Source organism: Psittacula echo (assembly GCF_963264785.1).
Source record: "Psittacula echo genome assembly, chromosome: 1".
NCBI lineage: Eukaryota > Metazoa > Chordata > Aves > Psittaciformes > Psittacidae > Psittacula > Psittacula echo.
This window is the reverse complement of record NC_137735.1, coordinates 152,065,473-152,090,001: the sequence shown is the minus strand read 5'-3', so window position 1 is coordinate 152,090,001 and position 24,529 is coordinate 152,065,473. Positions and strand designations below refer to the sequence as shown.

At 36.2% G+C, this 24,529-nt stretch overlaps 1 protein-coding gene across 6 annotated transcripts in view; it reads right to left on the bottom strand.

Annotated features, from left to right (window-relative positions):
• Positions 1–3,882: 3,882 nt before the first annotated feature.
• MON2 (MON2 homolog, regulator of endosome-to-Golgi trafficking) overlaps positions 3,883–24,529 on the bottom strand; it is a 73,410-nt gene continuing 52,763 nt past the window's right edge. For 3 of the 6 annotated variants that reach the window (XM_080621987.1, XM_080621992.1, XM_080621990.1), the window contains 9 exons: positions 23,851–23,994; positions 23,303–23,320; positions 22,921–23,049; positions 20,867–21,057; positions 13,317–13,377; positions 11,918–12,041; positions 11,169–11,376; positions 10,266–10,348; positions 3,883–8,416 (listed from right to left, as the gene is read on the bottom strand). In XM_080621987.1, coding sequence (XP_080478113.1) covers positions 8,253–8,416; positions 10,266–10,348; positions 11,169–11,376; positions 11,918–12,041; positions 13,317–13,377; positions 20,867–21,057; positions 22,921–23,049; positions 23,303–23,320; positions 23,851–23,994 — 1,122 coding nt within the window. In that variant the 3' untranslated portion in view covers positions 3,883–8,252. The remainder of the gene's footprint in view (positions 8,417–10,265; positions 10,349–11,168; positions 11,377–11,917; positions 12,042–13,316; positions 13,378–20,866; positions 21,058–22,920; positions 23,050–23,302; positions 23,321–23,850; positions 23,995–24,529) is intronic. The other 3 variants (XM_080621989.1, XM_080621991.1, XM_080621988.1) reach the window with 2 other exon arrangements.

The following is a 24,529-nucleotide window of genomic DNA, read 5'->3' as shown; positions in this document are numbered from 1 at the left end:
ACTGCTGACAAACAAGATTCCTTAAGAAGTTCTGGACCACCAGTGAGAATAAACACGTTAACATGGAGAGAAAAGCGTATCATACTGATTTGTAAAATAAGCTTATCTGCCAATTCCTGTAAGCATAGATAATAAATTAGAGCAATAAATACTCTCATGGCTTGCTAATGTAATGCTGCAGTTAGCACAGTAAATACATAGGTATCCTATCCTTTTAATAGAATCTGTTTCATAATCAGGACAAATGCTTAAATAAGGAGCTCAGAAGGATCAGTTTTTACTATGTTGCTGTCTGATAGGACACATGGACTATAACACTCTGAATCAGGAAAGTAGATGATAACTAGTGCACTGTAGGTCATCTTATTTGATGTATTCCACAATGCAACACAAACCCCCTATTCTGCTGGCAATATCACTTGGTATGATTTCTATTGCAATAATCTCATCCTGTCTTTAACATACAGCTTAATTCTTTAAGATATAACATACATTATTATCCGAAATATTTTAAAACAGTGTGAGTAGAGATCAGGTTTTTGATGTGTAATTGAAATACAAGGATTTATGTACTGAAATGAAATTTTGACTGGATGGCTCAAAGACAATTACACAATCATTGTATATATTAGATTAGATATGTATTATATATCAGTTGAGAAAGTTGATATAAAATTTTAATTTTTCATTGCTTAAAAGATGTTACAACTTGTTTTATATTCCCATTATTAGAAACTGTTGCAAAACATGTTTTCAGATCTAGTTCTTGGTGGTGGTAAATGACAGCTGTTTGCACTGACAAGTCATTTTAACACTGGAGCAATTTACTAAAGAAAACCATCAAAACTGTTTTGAAATTCAAGTCTTCTGTTCAAGAAAGCTGGCAAAACTAAATGGAAAAAGCCAACTGCTCCTTAACAGCAGCATCTCACAGTCATCTTTATGAACTGCATCCTCGTTTTTGGGAAAGCACTTCACCAGTTGAGATGTTAGAATTACAAGTATGCTAGAGAACAGGATTGTAATCCATCTGTCAATTTGCTACCTATATAGTAGGCACGCTCCTTTATCTTTCTGTTGGATTCAGGGAAGCTACACATATAATCCCGATCTGCACACTCTGACTTGATCAACTAATACTTACTTTTACGGCCTTGTTTGCTTGGCTGGACTGTTTCCTGGGTTTGCTTATTAAAGAGTCATATGAAACAGTGTCCAAAGCCTTACTAAAACCAAGATTTAGCAACTAGTTCTTATCCCCATCCAAAAGATCTGTCACTTTGTCATAAAAGGAAATTAGACTCGGTTCATGTGACTTGATCATAGCAAATACTTATCAGTTGTTATGCATGTCATGGGTATCTTGCTGCTGCTAACTGCATTTTTTAATTTTTCCTTGTCAGGAAAAGAAAAAAAGAGAGAATTGATGTAAGGTCAGTTGATGTACAGTTTCCATCTTCTCCTCCAGTTTGTCCTTAAAAAGTTAAAAACTCTTTCTGCTTTCTTTCAGTCATCTGGTACTTCTCTTGATTTACGTTAGCTTTCAAAGATGATCTTAAAACGCTAAAGTTCCTCAGATTAGTTCTTAAAGTACCAGGAACAAATTCTTCAGACCCGGTCAATTTGACATGTGGCTCTTGTCTATTGTGTCTTCCTTTTTCTAGGTAAGCTTCTTCAGTCTTTGTCACTCATACCAATTGCATGAGCTATACACTGGCAATTAACTTTTGACTTTTTGGATCAGTCATCATTATAACAAAGCAAAAAATTCAATGCACAAATTGCAAATCTGAACCAAACACACAATCACTTGTGTCAATAGCCATCCTCCTTTAAGTAGTGAGCACTTTCGCTAGTACAAATCTTTTACTACTCATATGTTTATTCTCTGTCAGTTAACAGTTACATATCATCTACTTTCACCCTTATCTGTTAACCTGCTCTTGATTTCCACCTTCCATAGGCCTCCCCACCATGTGTTTGAAGTCAGTGCAATTCCTCATTTAACTGAGTTGATTCTTATTACAGCTAGTCTCCTCCACTACTAAGATGTACTTTCAGTCATGACCTGCACATCTCTGGGGAACTGTCTTATTTCCTCAGTTTCTCTCTTACAGAAGACAAGTCTGAAGTGAGATCTTACCTAACAATTTTCTGTGGTCTGCCTTTTTGAAGTTGAATGATTTTTATTTTGATGTTCTCCCTCTACTGTAAGAATCATTAATATTTAATTTCACTTTCTCTTACACAGGTTGTTTTAAAGCATCCAGATTTTTTCCTCACTTGCTGCTGCTGTAGTCATTCTTGATCCCACCAACTGGTTCGTAGAGGATGTAGCACTGTCTCTCCTAAATTAGAGATCAATCAGATACTTCGGATATGACATAAATCTGAACACTACAAGTCAGCTATGAAACAAGGTATACATTTGATGAGTTCTTTAAATATGACAGAACCTTCATGTGAGGAAAGTATTATCCAGGAAGTATGTTTATATGCTGGTGCACAGGTGCTACTGAAGTGCTCTGTTTGAGAAGCTGTTTCCTGAGACTTGAGATAAACTAAATACTGTATAGACCTTAGTCACTGAATTTATTCATAACCCGCAGCCAGGAAAAACTTTCCATATCCTGTTAGCCTTATAACAGACAGAGTTATTTAGTAAGCTGCAGGAATGAGTGAAGTCTCAAGCAACACAATCCCAGTTTACTAAACTAAGGGGGCAGAAAAATGTCACTCACTAGTACCACACAAGCCACATTTTCATAAGCCGATTCCTTCACAACTATACACCTTCTACGCACAGGTACACAAACTGTAACATTTTGGGATACTCCCCTTCCCCACTGAGAAGTGACATGGAGAATAGTAACAGAATGAAAGATTAGAACAGATGAACAGAAATGACACACAGTATATTTTATTTTCTGAAATTTCGGCAGCCCTGGTAAGTAGGGGCATTTCTGCTTATGGTAATTTCTATTGCAAATTTGATTTTAAGAAAGCCGTTCTCATACAGGTCAAAATTTTTAGCACTGGCTTTTCATGTTCCTTTCCAGGAGCAGAGCTGTGCTCTTGGACGGAGCCTGGAAATTTTGAGTATTGCATTAAATTAGCTCAAGTTTAGATCCCTCAGGTTCTCATCCTGTAATTAATCGTGTTACTTTTTAACCTATTTTATTTTTAAGCTAAATTTTTAGAATACTGCAGCTTCTAGTGAAGTATTTTTAACTATTCTTTTCCATTATCTGTTCTTACCATATCTGTTTACAAACAATTCTTAGTACTGTCTGTGACAAGGCTGCTTCAAAACTTGGCTTTTCATATTGGTAACACTGAATGGTAACAGCCAGGTTCTTAATCAGATGTTTCTAAAGAACATGAGATGTTAAAATAAACCTAAAAAACTCGATTGGAATAAATAAATGTGTATTTTCAAAACAGTTTTCTGTAACGGAAAACAACTATATTAATCCTTACGTGACTTCAGAGGACAGAAAGAGGAAATAATGATTTTATTTTCTGTATGTCCCTGCTTCTTAGTGGTAAAAGTTCATCACAGGACTGTTCTTCAGAGCTCAAGCAACATTCATGACTCGGAAATAACTGACTGCTTTCTTGCTAAATAAAGAAAAAAAACCCAAACATACAAAAAAAACCAAACCAACACTTATCATTAAATTTAGCTAAAAACCAAACCAAACCAAACCAAAAATCAAGGAGAAACCAGCAACTACCTGGTTACAATGAATTCTTGCTTATGTGCACAGCTCATGAAGTCTTTCTGATCTGAACAGTAATATAAAGGAATCTCAAAGAAACAAGGAATTCTATAGTGCTCCATTAGGAACAAGTGAAAATGGTCTCGGAAGTCCAAAGGAATAGCACATAATCCTTTTCAACAGACAGATGACATTCATGCTTCAGTTGGGCTTTTTTTTTTTATTTCATTGCTGACACAGGTGTCAAGCATAACAATTCACTCTGCTTCCCCAATAAATGTTTAGTCTCCCACTAGACATCCACTTATACAGGATAAATAACTACTACAGGAGCCATAACTGCTTGCATAAATGAAAGTGTTAACTTCATGGACCTTGCTTTCATGGCCCAATGCCTAAAAAATAGGACTTATGAAAAATTTCTTCTACACGATTGTAGAAGCTAACTTTATAAACTGCAAATATTAATATTTTTACTTTATTTATTCCTATATAGTTATTTCAGCTACAGTACATTTCCAAAATCCTATTTTCAAGAAAAATAAACTTAAACAAACATAAAATACCTGTATGGACAATATTAAGAACAAGGCTAAAAGTGCATGTTACAATTTGTTTAGGGTGAAAAAGAGAAAGAAGAATGCCAACTAGAGTTGCTAGTTCACATTTTGTTACAGTGAGCAAGGTCTCAATTAAGTTTATATGAATAGCAGGGCATATGAAGTGAACTGTACATGTAGATCTACATTCTTTTGTCAGAACAGGTAAAACTTCAAAAACAATGGGAGGAGAATGTTGTGAGTACAGTGGCATGGAGATATTCATGGCCAGGCTGGATGTGGTTCTGAGCAACCTGATCTAGCTGAAGATGTCCCTGCTCATTGCAGGGTGGTTGGACTATATGACCTTTAAAGGTCTCTTCCAACCCAAACTATTCTATGATTCTATATAGAGGTACTATAGAAAAAATGCTTCTGTCTCAACCATGGTATGAAATTATTCTGTTTTTTCTTGCATTATCATGAAGTCAAAAAAACCAACCAAACAAAAAAAACCCCCAAAAAAATCAACCAAACCAGAAAAGAGGGTGACAGCAGAATTCAATGCTATATGTAAGGACACAGCTGAAACACCCTAGCATTGTCACCATGTAATCTGAAAATATCTTGCCTGAAGAGTTCAAGCTCAATTATGCGAAGGTCTGCTGTTTGGCAAGAAGAAACAACTCAACCTGGATGAAAAAAACCACCCCATCCACAGGATATGATGGCAAGCTACTGAAGTTTCACAAACATGCTCCTGTTTGGTCTTGCAAATAACTTTGACCATTTATTTCATGTAGCTTAATGTCCAGTAAAGTTCCACAGATCATCAATAAATCTGGTGGGGAAGCAGGCACATGTACAAGGGAACAAAATGGATGTTCAGCTAAATAAGCAGCTCTGATGATAAACAAGTAACTACTGTAGGTTACTTCTAAGAATTAAGACTTATAAAAAATTCCCAGCTTGAGGCATCTGTTCTTTTTCTTAAATCAGAGTTAACTATGCAATCTTATATCCTTGTGTACATTAAGGCAATGGCCATTGCATTGAGATATAGAAGTTTCCCCAGTAATCCAAATTCTTGATGTGAATCTTCTAATAATCTGTAAGACCCTCACATTTTCTCTTTGGATTCCCAATCCATGTCTTTTTTAAAGGTGGAGAGAAGAAGAAAAAAAGTGAAGGTTGTGGTTACCTTCATTAAGTTTATCTTTTAACTTCCAGCTGACTTATTTCCATACAGTCACAGAGGTACCCCTTTTCCAGCTGATTTCAGTGACACAATGCAGACCTCAAGCCTGAGAATGTCCACATGTTTTACTTCTCCTGACTAAGCAACCCTGTAGACTTGAAAAGAAGTTGGACATGGGCCTACTCGGTAGGTAACATTAAATTAAATTTCTTCAGGAACAACATTTACCTTGCTAGAAACATGTAAAAATGTGAAATTTAAATATTCAAAAATGCTGTTTGCATCAAAGAAGCTGATACTTAAATGCTGGACAGGAAAGCACAGAATAGGGAATAATTCTTATTCACAGACAAAATTAGACAACAAATTAAATAGCTTCATTTTTAGTTCTCAAGACTATACAAAATACCAGTAAGCAGTTTGAGTACAGTCAACCACAGTTTGCATGTCCAAAACATGCCTCAAATAGCAGGTATTATTTTGTAATTAAGAGGAAAGGAAGGAAAATCAGCTCATTGTTAGTTTATTTCAAAACTCTGAAGATTAATGTCCACAGGTGGTAGTCTGAGCTCTAAAGTCAGGAAAGGCTTATACACCCCGTTTCAAAATACAGATACTGCTGAAGATTTGCTTCATTGGAGAAAATGCACCTGTGTTAGCACTGAAAAACCAGAAACTAATTAGAAACAAACTCACCCAGGTCTATACACCTCTTTCCAGAAATCCTGGTTAAGATAATATATTCTAAACCAAATTAATACCCTTCTTGCCAGTCCTACACTTTGTTTCTTTAATTACCTCATAGACCTTGACTTTCCTCCATTAATTAGGAGAGCACTTGCCAGGTTTTCATTTTCAGAGTACAGATGATGCTGTTATCTGTATGTGGGACCCAGTTCTGCCATATACTGGAATTGCTCCTCCAAAGCAGCTATTATTTGACATAAATTCTATTAATGGGAAGGATTTGTTTCCTTAATGTAAATTGTGTTCTCTAAAAACTACCCACCACTGATGATTAAGTTCCATGCAACTTTGGTCACAGAGAAAAGTGGAAGATCTTGAAGCCTCTTTAATATTGACGGTACTCCAGAACAGAAAGCTTTTAAGAAGGACCATAAACTGGAGCCTTCTGGGAGCAAGCTATTCAAAGCTGGGCTTGTATCACACTATTTACATAGGGTATTTTTAACCCTGACCACTTCATCACACCTTCAGCTTGAAGCTCCTACAACTTTTTTATCTATTCACATGTACCAATGTCCCTTTAGCCAGGAAAGTGTAAAGCAAACAGATATGATACCATTTCTTAGGCATGATAATCTCTTTTAATATCTACAAAAGACTTTAAGGAACAAAAACCTAAAGGTATGCTCTGAAATTCTGAAATCCATAGAAAGGCACCTGTCTTCTTTACATTCGGCCTTTGTGCTTTCGCATCACAGGTTAAAAAAATGTGAATACAGATGAAACATTATTGAAATCATAACTAAATTAGAATTCAAGTGCTAAGTCACAGACTTTAAAGACAATACTATTAAAAGTGGTTTGCTTCAACTGTGTATTACGTGGAAGTGAAACATTCACACTTACTTAATGACAAGTTTTACTGCACTTCTAAATGAGTAACTATCTTCAAAAATACACTTCTCATGGTTTTGTATCAGACACAGTTTATAATTAAAAGATTAGAACAACTTTTGGGGATTGAAAAGACATTACAAAACAAAGCACTTAAAAATATTGAACAAAATATTACAGCCAAGTATTTCAGATATTTGAAATCACCTTTCCTGGGTCATGATTCAAAGACTTATACTTGCCAAGAAGGTCAAGAGAGGCTGACAAACTTCAAATAAGGTTGGTTTTTTTAAAGCAAGGCTGCAACTCCAAAAATAGTTAGAGTTGAGCAGAACAAATGTCTTGGAAACAAATATATCATGAAGTGAGGTATGGTAGTGTTGAAGTGCTACAGTGGATTTTGGCATATTCAGACTTACTTCAGGTCAACTACTGTGAAGTTTGAGATCAGCAGACTACTGACTGCTTCCTTTGTCATATGACCCTTAGTTAGATGTCCGATGGCCACAGAGAAGATACATTCAATTAAGCAAAAGAACTAACAGCATGATCAGATATGAACGAGCATATCTGGCAAATTAGAAGGCAAACTGTAAGTAAAAATGCAAGCATACAACTTATTCATAATAAATACATTTTAGAGCATTTAACATTATCAATATTTTAAAAATAATTTAAATAATAAATGCAACTATTTTATACAGAACTGTACCATTTATTATACACACAAGTATATCAGTTCCCTTTGTTTACAAAGGCTGGTTACAGATATATGGAATGTTACAGTACTATCTTGCATAAAATTTTAGTACAATTCGTACTTCAAAAAAAGGGTGCAAAACACCAGCCTAATAAATCTGACTGCATTGAAATATTTTTAATTACATCATTAACACATACACAACAAGCTGTACATAAGCCCACTTTTCAATCACCACTTCAAGATACTGTAGCAAGTACATTAGGTTATAAATGATTCCAACTATTCAGTTAAATCTATTAAAGGTTTGCACTGCTACTCACTCTGGAACCTTTGAGATATAGCCTGTATTCATGAATTACTGAGCTCTTGTTAGTACAGTTAAAAGGCAGTCAGCACTGGTTGCCAAAGTACTGCTCACAAGAGATTTCCTCAGAGAAACTTCACCCAGGAACAAACATTTTTTGATACCTTTTTTTCTCCTTCAAGAATAAAAAAGTAGTCTTACGGGGTCAAGACTCTCCATTCTGTACCTTGGATGCTGGTGGATGCATGAAGTCCTTAAAGGGAACCAGTGCCTCTTTCAGAGCAGAGCACACTTCCGAGGAGGAGCAGGTGATACATTCTACCAAGGTTGGGTACAAGGCAATAACTTGTGCCCACGTATTAGCATCAACTGCAAGGAAGACAAGAACAGACTGAATCACTTATTACTGTCCAAATTCTTACAACAGATTTTTCCAATACCTGTATAAATAAGGGCACATTCAGCTATCTAAATATAGGTACCTAGTGTTATAGAGATGCTATGACATCTGTAACAGGGCTCTCAGATATGATGTAGGATTTCTGCAGGAGAGCCATATTCTTTTTGCAGCGGCAGCTGGAAGCCAAATGGGATGTCCATAAAATGGTGCTAGACACCTGTGTTTCTACATGAGTCATTCACTGTGTTTTCTGGATGAAGAACTGACAAACTGAAGCTAATACTTTTATTAAATCTGTAATACATGTACATTTTCTGCCTGCTCTTCTCAGCCATTGACAGAAAATTGAACTGGATGCACATTTCACTTTTGGAAACTTGTCAGCAATGAGGCCTTCCATTAATTTCAAATCATTCCAAATTACAAAGACCTATAGCAGGCAGAAGGAGAAACCCTGGACCAAGACACAAAAATATCCATGGTAAAGTTTGTTAGTCCAACAAGTGAAAGCAAATATTGTAGCACATATCCTATTTATTAGGTCACTTCCTTGCTTACCTGAACAAACCCCTGATTTCAGACAGTGTTAATAATTTTCTTTAAAGAAATAAAATTATTAAAAGCTACAAGTAGGAGTAAAGTGATTCTCTAATTCGCCCAGTGGTTTCCTTCATGAGAAACTACATAGGAGGTTTGGCAATCACTGCCAGACATGGACAGGTGAAGAATTTCTCTCATTGCAGGAGGAGGGATGTGGGGAACAGTCCAGCCAAGCTGGCTTCCTCTGAGAGAAAGGACCACCAAAGTAGCTCTTCAGTTGCCTTCAGGGCAAAAGCAAAAAGGCTTTACACATTCTGACGCAGTGCTGCCCTCAGCCTTTTTTCCATCAGCCTTGAAAACCACATGATCATAAATCTGGCTGCTCAGTGATGCTTCAGGTGAGCACTGCCTCTTTCAGGAAACCCACCTGCGTGTGTTTTTCTGGAAAGGCTAGTTGGTTGGTTGGTTTGAGGACTGAAAGGCTTTTCTGTTCCTCATAGTATCAAAAGCAGGGAGGTAAGGGGAAGTGTTGTATATGCAAATCTGTCAAAGTTTCAGAGTCCAACACAGCTGTTTTAATGAAGACACCTGACTAAGTTTTCTGGTGGCAACTCTATGCACACAGCGGGTCAGCTTACAGAAGAAACAGACTATAAATGAAATTGAGGTGTTCCATTTAATTCAGCCCTTTAAATACATCTGTCAACCATTTACTTTGACACCAATGAGCTAAGCTGTCTTTCTTAATACAGGTGACAGGAGGTACTATAGCAGAAAGAGCGGGAAAGCAAGACCATGAGTTTAAAGTATCTTAACTGCCTGTCCAGGCTTTGAACATGTATACCACCCTTTTAATTGCAAAGTGCATCTATACAAAAGTGATCCATAGTGACCTATAATGGTGTTATGAGAAGAAAAAGGGATCTAGCAAGACTAAGTGTATTTAAGAATTCTATTAACATTGTATAGAAGGTTTTTGTTTGTTTTCAGAATACACCAAGCTCTATCTAAGAAAAGACTCTACAAATTGAAGCTTTCAATTTTATTAAACACATCTTAGGACCTTACACTTTTATGTATACTGGAAAAATTTTGTCGTCTTTTTTTCTTCAGTCTACCTGAAGAATTGCATATACACAAATTGCAAAATACCAACTCTTACAGATTACACTTCTCCTTCGTATTTGTGTGAAAATTACTACAGGAAAAAATAAATATGTCTTTGTGGCAGATACAATGCTACCTTGTTTAGAATCATGCTGTTTAACTGTAACTTACCATTTTCAGGTTGAGTTTTTTTAAGTGAATCAATGAGAGTGCTGACAGCTTTTAAAACAAATATGATTTCTGTTACTTGTTGCCTACAAAGGGAAAAATGCAAACAGTCAATTACTCATTTTTCTCTCAACAATAAAAGTTTTCTGTGAAACCTACACAACATTAAAAAAAAAACCACGTAATGGAAACAGCAGCAATAAAGCCTACCAAAAAAAAGGATATTTAGAGATTAAGGTTCTAATTTGTCTTTAACTTTCCCACCCGCTGCTGTTGTCTCAGCTAGGACAGAATAAATTTCATACTGGAAACTAATGGAATTCACATCTCAATCTGAAAATGCTCACATACATGATTAACTGTAACATGAAAATAATCAATTTAATAATCCATGATCAAAAATCTTCAGAAGTGAAATTTCAGAAAGTTCCCATTTTAAAGAATTTCCTTGTACTTTGGTCAATTTTTCTATTTCAAGAATAGTTACTTGAGCAATGATTCACAATGTTGCTGTTCTGGTATTTTATCCTATTATTGAGGAGACTCCACCTCTCAATTTAGAAACTATACATAGCTCTGTTGGGAATAAAGGAAAATCAGATTTCAGAAATGTTATGTTACAGATATCAGAAACATTGTTTCAGTAACTGAATGTTAGTTACTTAGTCACATTCTTGTTGTCTATGTAACAGAACTGAACATGACCATTATTATTTACAGCTTTTTCAACAAAAAATTGGTATCAACATTTTCTTTGAAATATCTTCGCCACAAACATTTCCCTGCCTCTAAACTTTACCACCACCCCCCCCAATATTGTTTTCAATGACTGAGTGATATTCTGAACACAACCTTCTTCTCTAAATACTGGTAATACCTTTCATTTCCTAAAGACAGGGTACATACCGTGGAAGAGGACATTTGCCACTCAATCTCTCATCTTCTATGTAGCGATGCAGTACATCCTGTGACCTTTTCAAGAGCACAGAGAGCGCCATTCTAGAGATGTAGCCTTCCTGAGGAGTTGTGACTTTATTACTGAATGAAAACTGGAGCAGTGTTTCAAAACACACCTTGGAAAACTCCTCTCTCATTCGAATATCTATTTCGGCTTCTGTAAGATTAAAATGCCATATTTAATTGTGCAGCGTGCATGCCAATACACTAAATGTTGTGGTTTGGTTGTTTTATTATATTTTTCAAAAAAGGTTACCACTCCTCTAGTATTAAACAAGATTAACAGCGAGTGATAAGAACAAACACTAAGAATACATTCTAAGAATGTATTGCTGTGACACTGCAATCACAATAGCTCCAAAAATAAAAGATAAAATATGCAACACATTCAGAAATGTGTCACCTACTTGACATTGCTTTAATAATGAAACGCAGGAAATCAGTTTAGAAAAACCCCAGCAACCCCAGTTCTACATCATAATATTTGGCCTTGTACAATCCAAAAAAAACCCAAACCTGCAAGGAATGCTCAGCAACTTCCATGAAATATAGTTTATAAAAACAAGCTGGATATCAGGCAGTCTATACTGAATGCATGCCATGGAACTTCAAGTCTTTATCAGAATAAGTACTCTTAACATTTTCATTACTTTCTAGTAGATTTGAGTGCTTTATCTTTTGTCATTCATGTACCATACCTGTAAAGGAGGATGACTGAGAATGTATGGAGCCTTTATTGAGCATAGTCATTATCTGACCAACAAATTCCTTAGGAATAAAATTAGCATATGGCAGTATCTCTGTGCTGATAAGCTGCACCACCTAAAAATAAATTACATGTATTTATATTGGTTTTCTGAATATTAAAGTTGTAATTCTAGAACGAAGAATACAGAAACATTAAACAAGAGACATGCCTAATGAAACTTCGTAACTTCCAATGCTAGCTTTTAAAATTTGCAGATGTCTCCAAAACTTGTGGTCTTGCACGTAACATTAAACTTGATACAATAAACCTTCTCCTCCCACCACGTTTGTCAGAATTTCTGAAGCAGTTTTAATTTATATTTCCACTGACATTTGAAGTATATTCCTCAAACTGAATTTACAGTTTTGAAAAGAGAATATCTAACATTGGGAATATGCCTTTCCCTCCACCCAATTCAATATCCTCACTATGACATTAACACATATATCACATGCTTACAATGTGACATCTGCAAAGTAGAACAAGTGAGTTAATTAGCTTGAGGCAATGCATATTAACTGAAATGCTTTCTATCCTTGTCTTGATGCTCCCATCCAGGAACAAAGTGGGTTTACATCTCCATAAATTAATGCATTAGACCTCAGAGCTCTGCTCACTGCAGGCAGAACCGCTCCTGCTTTTCATCCAGAAATCTCTGTGTCCCAGCTGTCACTCTGGTGAGATGACATGTGATCAAACCCACACATACTGCCATGTCTTCTCTGCAGCTCCTTTCCCTTTGTACCCTAGTCTCTGGTCTGCCACATCTCTGTCCTGGAATGAAAGGGGACCAGTCCCTCTTCATTCAAGTATCATCTTCTCTTGATTTTCTTCCACCTCATCCAACCAAACATGATCTCTTTTACAACTATGGAAGTCTCCATACTGCACAAACAGGACATCGTTTCTTCATTTACGCACAAGCTTCTCAGTATTGAAAGCACAACTGGAGGGCAACAATGTCATTGCTGACTGAATGTCCTCCTCAACACAGAAAGCGCTCTGAGCTTCCTCCATAGTTTACCATTACCTGTGTAATTGCTTGGCAGTAACACAGTAAGAATCAGGTAATGGGCTGGAGGCAGAAATACTTTCTGGTTTAACCACTTTACGCCATTTTGAACTCGAGTGGACAAGAAGTAGGTTTTGGCATGCTGCTTCCTACTTTTTGCATAACCCTGAAGCAGCTGAATCCTGAGTTCATAAATTTCCTGTCTTATTTTCAAAAAGGAAAACAGTATCACAGAAAAAATAATGAATGGGTAAAACAATTATTTCAGAACCAAATGCAATCTGTGAATGTTACTATCTCATTATGTTTGACAGTATGTTTGTTATAGTCTCCTTACCTCAACATCAATGCTCTCATTCTTCTGAAACTCTTGAATTGAGAGATTATCAGGAGGTGTACTAAAAATAAACATACTGTGTTATACTTCTAAATTACAACATGCATAAGGAGGTAAGTATGGGAAAATGCATTACATTTTAAAGTTACTGCATACATCAAATTGGTACTACTGTATGGTAATGATTAACATTTTTAGAGTAATATCTTATGAATAATGATGATAAAAATGATTCAAAGGAAAAAGTAGTAAAATACTAAAATAAAATAGTTACAACTGATGGACCTGATTAAGGACTTGCATCCCCAACACCACTTGTCATATGCATCTCAAAGTAATCTCTCTTGTATGTGCAAAAGTCACCATAACTGTTTAGATGAGTCTCAGCCTACATCAGTGGTTTTAGTTTTGGATCAGACATGCGCTTTTCAAGTTAAACTTTTAGACACCCCCATTTATAAACCTTGGTTCATGTCTCAATGCACAGAACGTAAATGGGGAGGCTGAAGGAGCATATAATGAAAATATGACTGTGTAGTCAGTTTGTACTCTTCCCTAGGTATCCCACTAATCCAACAGAAACAGCAGACAGGTGAAGATATGTGTCTGTTCTGACCTAGTTATGCTGTTCTCATTTTTCTCAGTACAGAAGTTTGAATCTTTGTTCCTGTGCCTCTCTGAAATGTAAAGACAGTTGCAAAACACACTGGATTGCGGGTTAGCTTCTCCAAAGTGTCTGATTTGCACTGAAGATAACATATTACTAGAGCTAACGGAATAACCAGTGGCATTAACAACAAAAACCAGAGAGAAGGCACTTTATAGTGTCAATATAATTTCATACATTAAATTCTCTCTTTTTCATATACTCTTTTTCTTTTTAAAATAACTATGTAACATCTTCGAGCTGAGGATCAATTTGGAAATTTGTCGACTTGAAAGGAATGGTTAGAGATACTGGAATTAAATTAGAATTAACTTGCTGCTACTGTGTATGCTTTTGTGTTATCATGCATCTTAAAATATAGATGATGGTGTGGGTTTTTTTCTCCAGAGAAACCATTTGAGTAAGTGCACAGGATGGTCACTATTGAGAAGGAGGAAAATGATAATAGGGTCAATCTGCCACAATACTCCCTGCCTAATTTATGTCAGAATAGGCAGATGCAAGGGAACAGAACTCCGGACTGAACAAAGAACCAACCTGTTCTGCAAGCAGCAGAACCTGGGCAGTACTATAGTGACAAGCACCCTTTCCCTTATTTCCAAACTCCCGCCCCAGCCCCCAGCTTTTCTTCCACCCCATGTTGTGTTGTCATCTCCTCCCGCCAGGAAACAACAGGCATGTGGACTAAGCACATGCTCACTGGCAAGGCAGCTGCCAAATACATGACTGTGGGCCTGTGCCAGCCAGGGTATTCGTCTGGGCCTATCTTCTCTATCCCACTGCCAACTTTAATGGAAGGTTTATAAACTTTGGAGGCTTCTAAATCTCATTAAAATCTGGTTAGTTTAGCTAACAGTTTTGTTTGGTTTGATTGTTTTTCCCATTGCTCCTATACATTGCTGACCAAGTCACACAGGGTTTTTCCAAGATCAGCTTTATTCTCCTCCATCTTCTGGGTGAGACACCTGAAGTTCATTCTGCACACCTACAGCTGATTTTCAGTATTGACAATTATGGCAGGATGTATCAATGTTCCTGCTTAAAAAAATAGATGTATCTCCCTTCCTCAAAAAGACTTTATGTAGATAACTTCACAACTGTCACTCAAGAGTTACATGTATGACTAGAAAAACCCAAAGAAGAAAATACAAAATACTGTATTTATTATTGGTTTGTATGTTAGGCATTGAGAAACTTGGAGTTACATGTTGAAAACAATAAAATATGAAGTAGCTGTTCAGTCAATACCCTTTGTAATACATAAAGAAGTCACCTGTGCACACCTTTAGTAATGTAAACCATTATGATGCATACAAAGGCAGGTCACATTGAAATACATGGGAAGCTTTCATTCTGACACTTCCTAATTTACAACTGACTGTCCTTCTGAGCTGAGGTGTACTTTAAAGAGGTGTTAAGACCTCTCTGTCCAGTTACCCAGATCTGATCTGTCACATATGATCTGTCACAGATTATGCTACATACTTAATTCATGTAGCAAATTACTCCCAAGTAAATAGTTTTTGTAAGGTGTCTCTATGAAATATCTACCTAGAGACCAAAAGCTTTGCTGGTCAGATGCTGTACAGCCACACTGTACAAGAAGGATCAAGAGCTGGGGAAGCTAAGAAGCAGAATGATGCAGTGTGTTGCTATGCGTAGGCTTTCCTAAGTACAGAGCTCCCAGCCACTGCCCAATGTCTAGGGAGGGCTTTAGCGCCTAACAACAAAGAGCTAACAGCCACCCAGAGCCCTGCTGTGCAGAGCAACACTCTGCTCTGAAGCATCTTCTTGGAGAGTATTGATTTAATTCCCTCATGTGAGCACAGACTTCTGCTCTAGTAAATTATATATACACACACATTTGTTGGATTTTATTTTATATAATGGCTTGACATGCTTCCATAAAAGCCTCTGGGAAAGAAGAATGACATGAAATAATAAACAGACCAGCCCCTTACTAGAAGACAATTTTGTGTAAATTAAGTTACATGAAATATATTAATTTTTAAATGTCATTTTGATTTATAATAAAAACCAAGGTTACTGAGCCTGCTCAGCTGCAGCGTGCTTGAAGAAAGCAAAAAAAAAAAAAAAAAAAGAGGCTGAAACTTCTTATTGCTTGGAAGTTGTTAATGCTCTGTGACAGTAACATTTTCATTAACTGGGCTCTCTTTACTACATTTGAATTTTTTTGACATGCAAAGCTACAGAGACCATTTCTGCTGTGCTTTGTATTTTTTAAACATCAAGGGCACCCCCTCTCATTCATAGAATCATAGAATAGTTAGGATTGGAAAGGACCTTAAGATCATCAGGTTCCAACCCCCCTGCCATGGGCAGGGACACCTCACACTAAACCATGCCACCCAAGGCCTCATCCAACCTGGCCTTGAACACCAGCAAGGATGGAGCATTCACAGCCTCCCTGGGCAACCCATTCCAGTGCCTCACTACCCTCTCAGTAAAGAATTTCTTCCTTATATCCCATCCAAACTTCCCCTGTTTAAGTTTTAACCCGTTACCCCTTGTAACCTTGTAATTCAACCCCATAGCTGGCTTAAAATCTTGTGTCTGTCCAAAAGACAGAGGCAAGACCATGCAGAGGAGATTCGCTACTCAAAACACAGAGATTCACAGAGTTTCTAACCAGTTTCACTGGTGGAAGCAATATTAGGCTATTTACACATGCAATTTCTAGGCCCACAGTGATTAGAATTACAAGTTAGACTAATGTTTAAAGTGTTGATAAAAATATTTAGAACATCAGTGAAATAGTTTTATCTTTCTACTCTATCCTCAGGCAGGTAGAAACTTGGAGAATGTGCATACAAAAATGAGACAATATGGGCTGGGATATTTTAATGAACAAAGCTAAAGGGAAAAACTAGCCAAATCTGTTATGCAGTGTTGCTAGGAGGACTAACTGCAATCAGACATTAAGAAGTTTTACAGAGATGCAGATGTTTCACATTTAGAACCATCCCAGAAGTGCTATGTCAGCTTTGAAGAATAAAGGTTCGAAGAGCAGATAAAAAAGGAAGATATTTACCCAGCTTTGCATGAAGCCTGGACAGATAATAGCACGGAACATGTGGAATATTAAATAGTGGGAAGTGTGGAGTATGAAAAGGTATATAGGAGTGAAGGAAAAAAAAAAAAAGTATCTATCTTTGTGACAAAATATTTCAGTTTCCTTGAAGCAGAGCACTTAAGAAAAATTACAGAATGCCAGCATAAGAGAGTAGATTTTTAGTTTTAGCTGTATTCAGGTGTAACTGAATATACCTAACTGTATTCCTGTCACAACAGGTGACATGTTGGATATTGGTAAAAAGCCAGATAATGGAGTAATGCTGTTACTCTATCTCACCAACAGCCTTTTAAGGTGTCTCTGAATTGTGTTTTCCAAACCCTTCACGCTCCAGAACCATTTCAATCCATGCTGGCCTTCAGTGAAGCAGCCAGACTGGTACACTTCTGCACCTGACTTAATAAACCCCCAGTCCTGCACGGCGTATTTGCAAGTTGGAAAGCCACCAGGGGTGACTGACTCACAGCTGCAGTAAGCCACAGTTACAGCCAGCAGGGTCACTAAAAGTAAGTCAAGTTTACAAGCCACTAATCTAACTGAGAGGACGGGGGCTCTCATCTTCTCATCTGTGGCTTGGTGATTTGATTTTGGTGATATAGACAAAAAAAACCAAGTACCATCAAAAGCTTTAAAAACCACAACTCATCATTAATACAAATAAATCAGGGAACACACCAAAACCCCCTTTGTATCACCCAGTTGGCCTAAAATAAAGGATCAACATGGACAGTTGGAAAGTACATTCCCATTGCCTTCTCCTGTAATCTGAAGGCTGACATGCACCTCAACTCAGCAACAAATTTTAGCTGCTACTTTCAAAACAGTGGGTAGATTCTCCCAAATTATTCTGGAATAAGACACCACTGTGATTAACATATATTTTCTATTAGAAGTCTAATTTAGTTTACTTAGAAATGGAACAATTACAAGTGTAAGAGACTGACTAGACCGCAATTACAATCCACTAGAAGACTAAAAGACATAATTTAGTAAATTTTAACACAAAAGGGAGAGGTTGTCCTATATGCCAAGGCTAGTTTCACACAGTCTTGCACAGAAGTGCAGAAGGACTTAACCAAAGGAAATCAGATAAGAATTACCTCAACATGGGGAACTTCCACAGCTATCTCTAGAGCCCTTCTTGCATCATGGTGAAACGCATACACTTCAGGAGCATTGTGGGGAGGAGGAGGAGGAAGAGGATGAAGGAGAAATAACTGCTATTACTAATTGTCCTGACTACTGGCATGAGGCAGACATATGCCCTTCTTAGTTCTAACATTTTTCAGCACCACAAGGCTCAGGCTGATAGAGTGAACAGACAGGCTGCCTATCCTAAAGCTACTAAGGGATAGGGCCCTAACTGTAAGTAGGAGAACCATGCACTTGGGAAGACTGATATTTAGAAAAAGATGGACATTAGCGGGTGCAAAAAACTCCAGACCAAACCCAAACCAGATGTTCACTAGCCATAGAACATACAACTACATAAGAAAAAATCATCTACTCATAACAAGCTGCGAAAGAGTAATGATAACATCCACTAATTATAATAACAGGCCAAATCATCCTGCCATAGCCATATGGTTCTAGAAACCGCCAGCCTATTTTTAATGTTTTAAACTCTTTTGAACCTTAAAGCTTCCAAGTGAGAGAACAAGAAAGTTTCATACAAATTTTCTGAGAAAAACATTTTGAATTCTGATGAAAACACTGATCCCTAAAAACACATTTTGCACGTAAAATTACAGAATACGCTCTGGTCTCTAAAGAGGCAAAACCAGACTTAAGAGTAGACAGACAAGTTTTAGGGCATCATAAATATTCACAGGAGTACTATTTTTCCTTTACCTCCAGAGAACATTCACCCATGTATGACAGCTGGCAAAAGCTATTAGAATTGATGGCAACAGTGATTGTTTCTAGCAAGCAACACATTAAGATGTAATTTCTATGGTTGGAACAACTTTCAAGAAAAGTATACATCACTCACCATAAATTAAGAAGAACAGACAACATATTTGGCCAAAAAGGTCATACAGATGATAGCAGATTATCTTGAATTACATTGAAGATCAGTGATAATCTTACTTCCCTGGATTTATAAATTATTAATACCCAAAAACTGTAGCAGTGCCAGAGTGGGTCAGCTAATAATATGCAAAATGCATATGTTTCATCTATTTTGTGGATATTTAGGAATAATTCATTTACAGCAAAAAGTAGTACAAACAAAACCAAACAAGATCCTTCAAAGATTATTTTAAATGGAAGAAACAGTGAAGCATCAAACAAAAGCTTGGATGATTACAGTGTCTTTTAAGTAGTCTTGATGAGCTTTTTTATTTTAAATTCCTCCTATTTAATAATCAATTTACTTCTTTGAAGTAAATGCAAAACAAGAGAAAAGTTTTTCATTCAATTGTCATGTAACTCCACTGATGAAATTCCAAAGTCATTCATTATTACAAACATTTTCACTAACGGGTGTGCCTCTAAAATTAAGTTTCACTGGTATTTATTTTTTTTGTCTGTTTTGGGCAACCTGCTATTTACTTACCATTAGTAAATACAGCTGTGTTTGGTTGCTGATTTTTGTGGTTTTGAAAGCTATACCCACACAAATACACAGCTTGTTAGTGGTAGGTACAGAACCCTACTGTTTTCTATTAAAGATTAATTTGTTACTGAAATCAGCATACATAGAGGAAATCAGGGAATTAACTTCTTCATATACCACATTGTCATTCAATGTGAGATATTATTACATATACTTAAGCTACTCCTAAAAGACCCTTACCCATACCTCTCCTAAGCAATCTTTTACAATACCCGACCTTCTGTACAGTGAAAGGTTTCCTTAATGTCTAACTTAAGATAATTTTTATTGTACTGAAATCCATTTTTACCCATTCTCAAGGGACAATAAAAATTCTTCTCTGGAGTGATCTTTTACCATATTGTTAAGACTTATCATGCCTTCCTAATGATACATTCTTTTGGTTGAACAAACATACATCAGAGTGCCGAAGTCTCTGATTGTTACTATTTTTCACCTGGGGACTTTCTCAACCTCCCAACATCTACAGTTGTTCCATTCTTGAGAGATTAGGCATGTACTTACACATCTGCCTGTCTGTCTCGTTATGAATCTGACTATTTAGCTACACTTTTCACAAAGTATTATAAATAAAGCTTGGTTAATTATTAAGGTGCAGTCGAATTATCTTGTGTAGAAACAAATGCAAGGAAACTATAGGCTTCTAAGTGAACAGCAATGTAAAAAGTAATTTTAAAATTCACAGTAAGTGGACTATTTCAAGATGGAACTCAAGAGAAATACTTTTAGTTTCTGGTGTTCACTTTTAATTAAAAAAAAATATTGCCGCAATTTTCTTCAAAATGAATAAAGGAACAAATTGAGTCCACTTCAGTAACTTTTCATCAGATCTATAGTAACTTCCTTGGGAATCTATACAGAATTCCTTGGCCTGGTCAGGAAAGCTACGGCTTGTATTCTGAGGTTAACTGAGCTCTTTCTTGCTCTGAAATTTTACCTTTTGAATGAAGCTTTTCCTACTACTTTCTAAAAGTGTACCTTTTTGAAGCAGACAGACTGGTTACTTTTTTTCCTTCCTTCATTTAATTAATTTTCAAATCTCAAATGTCTCTAAAGATAAGGCTGTTTTTCTCTACACTTTACTGACACGTTTATTGAACAAATAACTTAAGAGAGATTTTCCAGGAGAGCAAAAATAAAAATAAAAAAAGAAGGGAAATGGTGTTTACCTTTTGGTGAACAAAAAATCTTCAAATGTATTTGCTAGCTCTGGCCACATACTGTCAAATTTTCCAGAAGACGCATGCTGCCTTGCAACAGGTAGTCCAATAGAGAGAACTTTGAGAAGAGAGGAAACAGCTAGCTTCCATGTGCTTTCAGAAGGACACGAATATTTCAGGCTGAGAGGTATCCTTAGTGTCTGCAAAATTGAAGTTAGAACAAAATTTAGAGTTGCTCAGACAAATCTAACAATATGGCAGGTTTCTGCAGAAGATCTTGGCAGACACTGTCAAAGATGACAGTGCACATCCCTGTCTTCTCTGCTGTATACAAGATGCTCTTTTTAAAATATAATTATAAAGATGATTTACCATATACTGTCTGGCTACAGCACAGGTCTGCTGCCAACTATGATGTTAGAAGTCAAAGTTGATTCATTACCAATTACACGATGAAATTACATACTAATTTTATTTTTCTGTATTGCCATCAACCATTTCTGCAAAGCCTGACAAATGGGCTTTCCTAGCATCTAGCAGATTGCAGGTAGTTTGTTAGCATGAGTGTATTCTGAAGAGTTGCATTCCTAGAAAGCTATCCCAAGTGCTTCCACGATAAAAACAAGAAGCCTCATTTAAATTTAAGCTCTTCCTAATACGTGAAAGTTGAACTGTATACATAACCACTGCGAGACCCCTGGTCATTGCTGACTGTTTAACTGCATGAAGTTTAAAGGCAAAAAGAGTTGGTGAAGATAAAGGCTGCAATGCAACTCAGATGTATAGCAGGTGAAAACATTTATCTTCCAGACAGAAAACCAGCCTCAATATCTATAAAAGAAAATCATTAATGAGTGTAAAAACATTAAGCCTATGTATCATTTACACTATCTATATTTCTTTTAGCATTGTTAGTCAAATTAACTAGAACCTAATATCAAGTTATCTCAGAAAATGAGTTATTTAATTTACATTTCAAATACATAGTGACTAAATTTGGGTATTACATATGTGTCCCCAACTGTTTTTAGTGAAGTTGCTGATTTGAGGAAAGCAAATTGAGGAAAGCAAACTGTAATTAATTCTCTATTGCCAAAAATAACAAGAGCTAGGATCTAACTGTGGAGATAAGCAGAATATTTTCTTCTGCTGTTTTTCATAGGGGTCAAATCTAATTCCAGTATAAACATGGGCTTTAGAGACATGAAAAATAATTTAAAAAACATTTTAATCTACTGCAATAGATCACATTATTATCAACTGTGAGCGTTAAAAGACAAGCAGTGTTTATACCGGTTTCACCTATCCCATTAAAACAGAAGTGGAAAACATCCGCATTAACTTTAAAATACAAATATTTAATTCATAACAGATTCCAAATAATACCACAAAACTATTTTAAACACATTCAGGAATTCCTACAGCAGAACAACCTGATGTCAGCCAAGTCATTACAAAGAAACCTAGGTCACTTTTTTTTTTTCCCCAGACACTTACTACTACTTCTATTATTTACGAAAGCTTCTGTTAAAATGGAAACAAGGTCAAAAAAAGCTATGAGTTTGCCAATTTCACCTTAAAGGCACATCTGTGGACCCATGATGTTTCATAGGTACATCAATGACATACGAAGTCATGAAAAGCAAATCAAAATATAAATCAAAAAAAAAATAACTAGAGCACACATCCCCAAAGTATATACGCCAGTGTACAGAAATTGGTCTTCAAGGCTGTATTTACTAACAGGTCTCCTTATCAGATTCAGGTGTGTAATGTTTTCAAAGACTAATGTTTTGTGGCCCAACACATTGGTTAATTTTTATCTTAACACTGAAATAATGATGCTGACATTATCCAGCTACAGAACAATTCATATAGTCTAATCAATTGCCTTGAAGCTTCAAAAGAAATTACTACCTGCTGCTCATCTTCATAAAATATCAATTTGTTTACTAAAGCTTTAAAGCTTCCAGAAAGTGTTTATCAACACTAGCTCAAAATAAAACTCATTCTTTTCAATATAAGATCATTAATCTCAGAGCATATGCAGGACAAACTTTTACCTTAATAATATTCTGAAGAACCTTCTCTGTTACCACTGCTTTATGGCAAGCTGTCTTTTGGTATAAGTCTACAACAACTTCCAATGATCTCTCAGCAAATGGTACATAATTCAATGCTACCCACTCCGCCTAGGAAAAGAAATTAGCAAATTACTGAACTATATGTGAAAAAAGATAAAGACGTATGTTTTGCGCTGAAGTCTCAGTATAATACATGCAAGGCTTGCTAAGAATATGGTCCAAGCAATAAAACAGCAAATACAATGCAGTCTGACTATGAAAATGTACTCAACATTGAAGTAAAGTACATTTAAGTAGGAGAAATGTTGCGGTCTAGGCAAGACAACTACATTAAGACAATCTTTAAGGAAATTTAACTCACCGGTGCAAATAGTTGTATCTAGTGTGATTCCATTGTGTTGCAGGACAAATAGAATAAGAAAAATTAATACATACATAATAGTTACCTCTTTGATTACACTGAATCAGATGCTCATGCTTAGTGAACAGCAGAGTACACAGATAAAAAGAATTATGGAACATGTCCCACTTTTTTGCAGCACGTGCAATTAAAAAATTTGCAGCTTGAGGGAATTTTCTCCATTCAAAATTATCATGTCTTTCTATTAAATTTGGTATCACATGTAGGACAAGTTATTTTAGATTGGACAAATTCAGATGCATTCGCTACAACTGGTGTCCAGGCAAGACCTTTCCTACACAAAGGAATACAAAGTATAAAAGCAAAGCAGAATTCAAAGGGAGCAAACGAAGATAACAAAAACATGTAAAAAATACTAATAACTTGTTACACAACATGCACAGCAAAGGTTTACAGACGGAATAAATGCATCTTGCTAAACAACCTATAGCTGAAGCTGAATTGGGTTCACCAGCCAAATGAAGCAAGTGAGATTCCTAACTAATTACCTGATTATACTTCGCATTTGCAATGTGCTTTGTTTCCAGCTGTCCATACTGTGGAGGCTTGCAGGAAAATTCTACAAAGGCCAACAGCTGGTCAAAGATTGCAGGATACATTATCTGCATACTTTCTGAGCCCACACATATAGCCTATACCAGAAGAAAATACACAAGCTTAAATATATTATGTTGAGCTTTCACATTCAAAAATTTGCATCAGTAAAAAGAGCTCCTAAAGAAAAATTCACATATAAGACTATGCAAGAGGCATGCTGTATAAAAGACAGTGCATAGTTCTAACAGTTTAAGCAAAGTAAGTTCTATTATTTTATTAAAGCTAATTAAGTGGCAAGATACCTGGGCATATATATTTTAATAAATACATACATCTCATTCCATTCAATAAAAGCTGTCTTCTCTTCACAAATTCTGCTTTGACAGGACAGCAAAATATGCCTTATATGTCTTGTCTGTTGATCTCAGACACGTCTAAGTTCTACTTCAAGGAACACTTAAATCTCAGAAGTAATTCATATAAGGTTTTTGTAAGTAGTTAAAATTGTGTCTTGCAGAAAGGAACATAAATAAAATGAGAATGATACGATTTTGGTATAGCTGAAACTCATAATCTTGCTTTAAAATGGAAAACATTTCAGGAAGGGTGTGCTTTTAAGATGTCAATGAA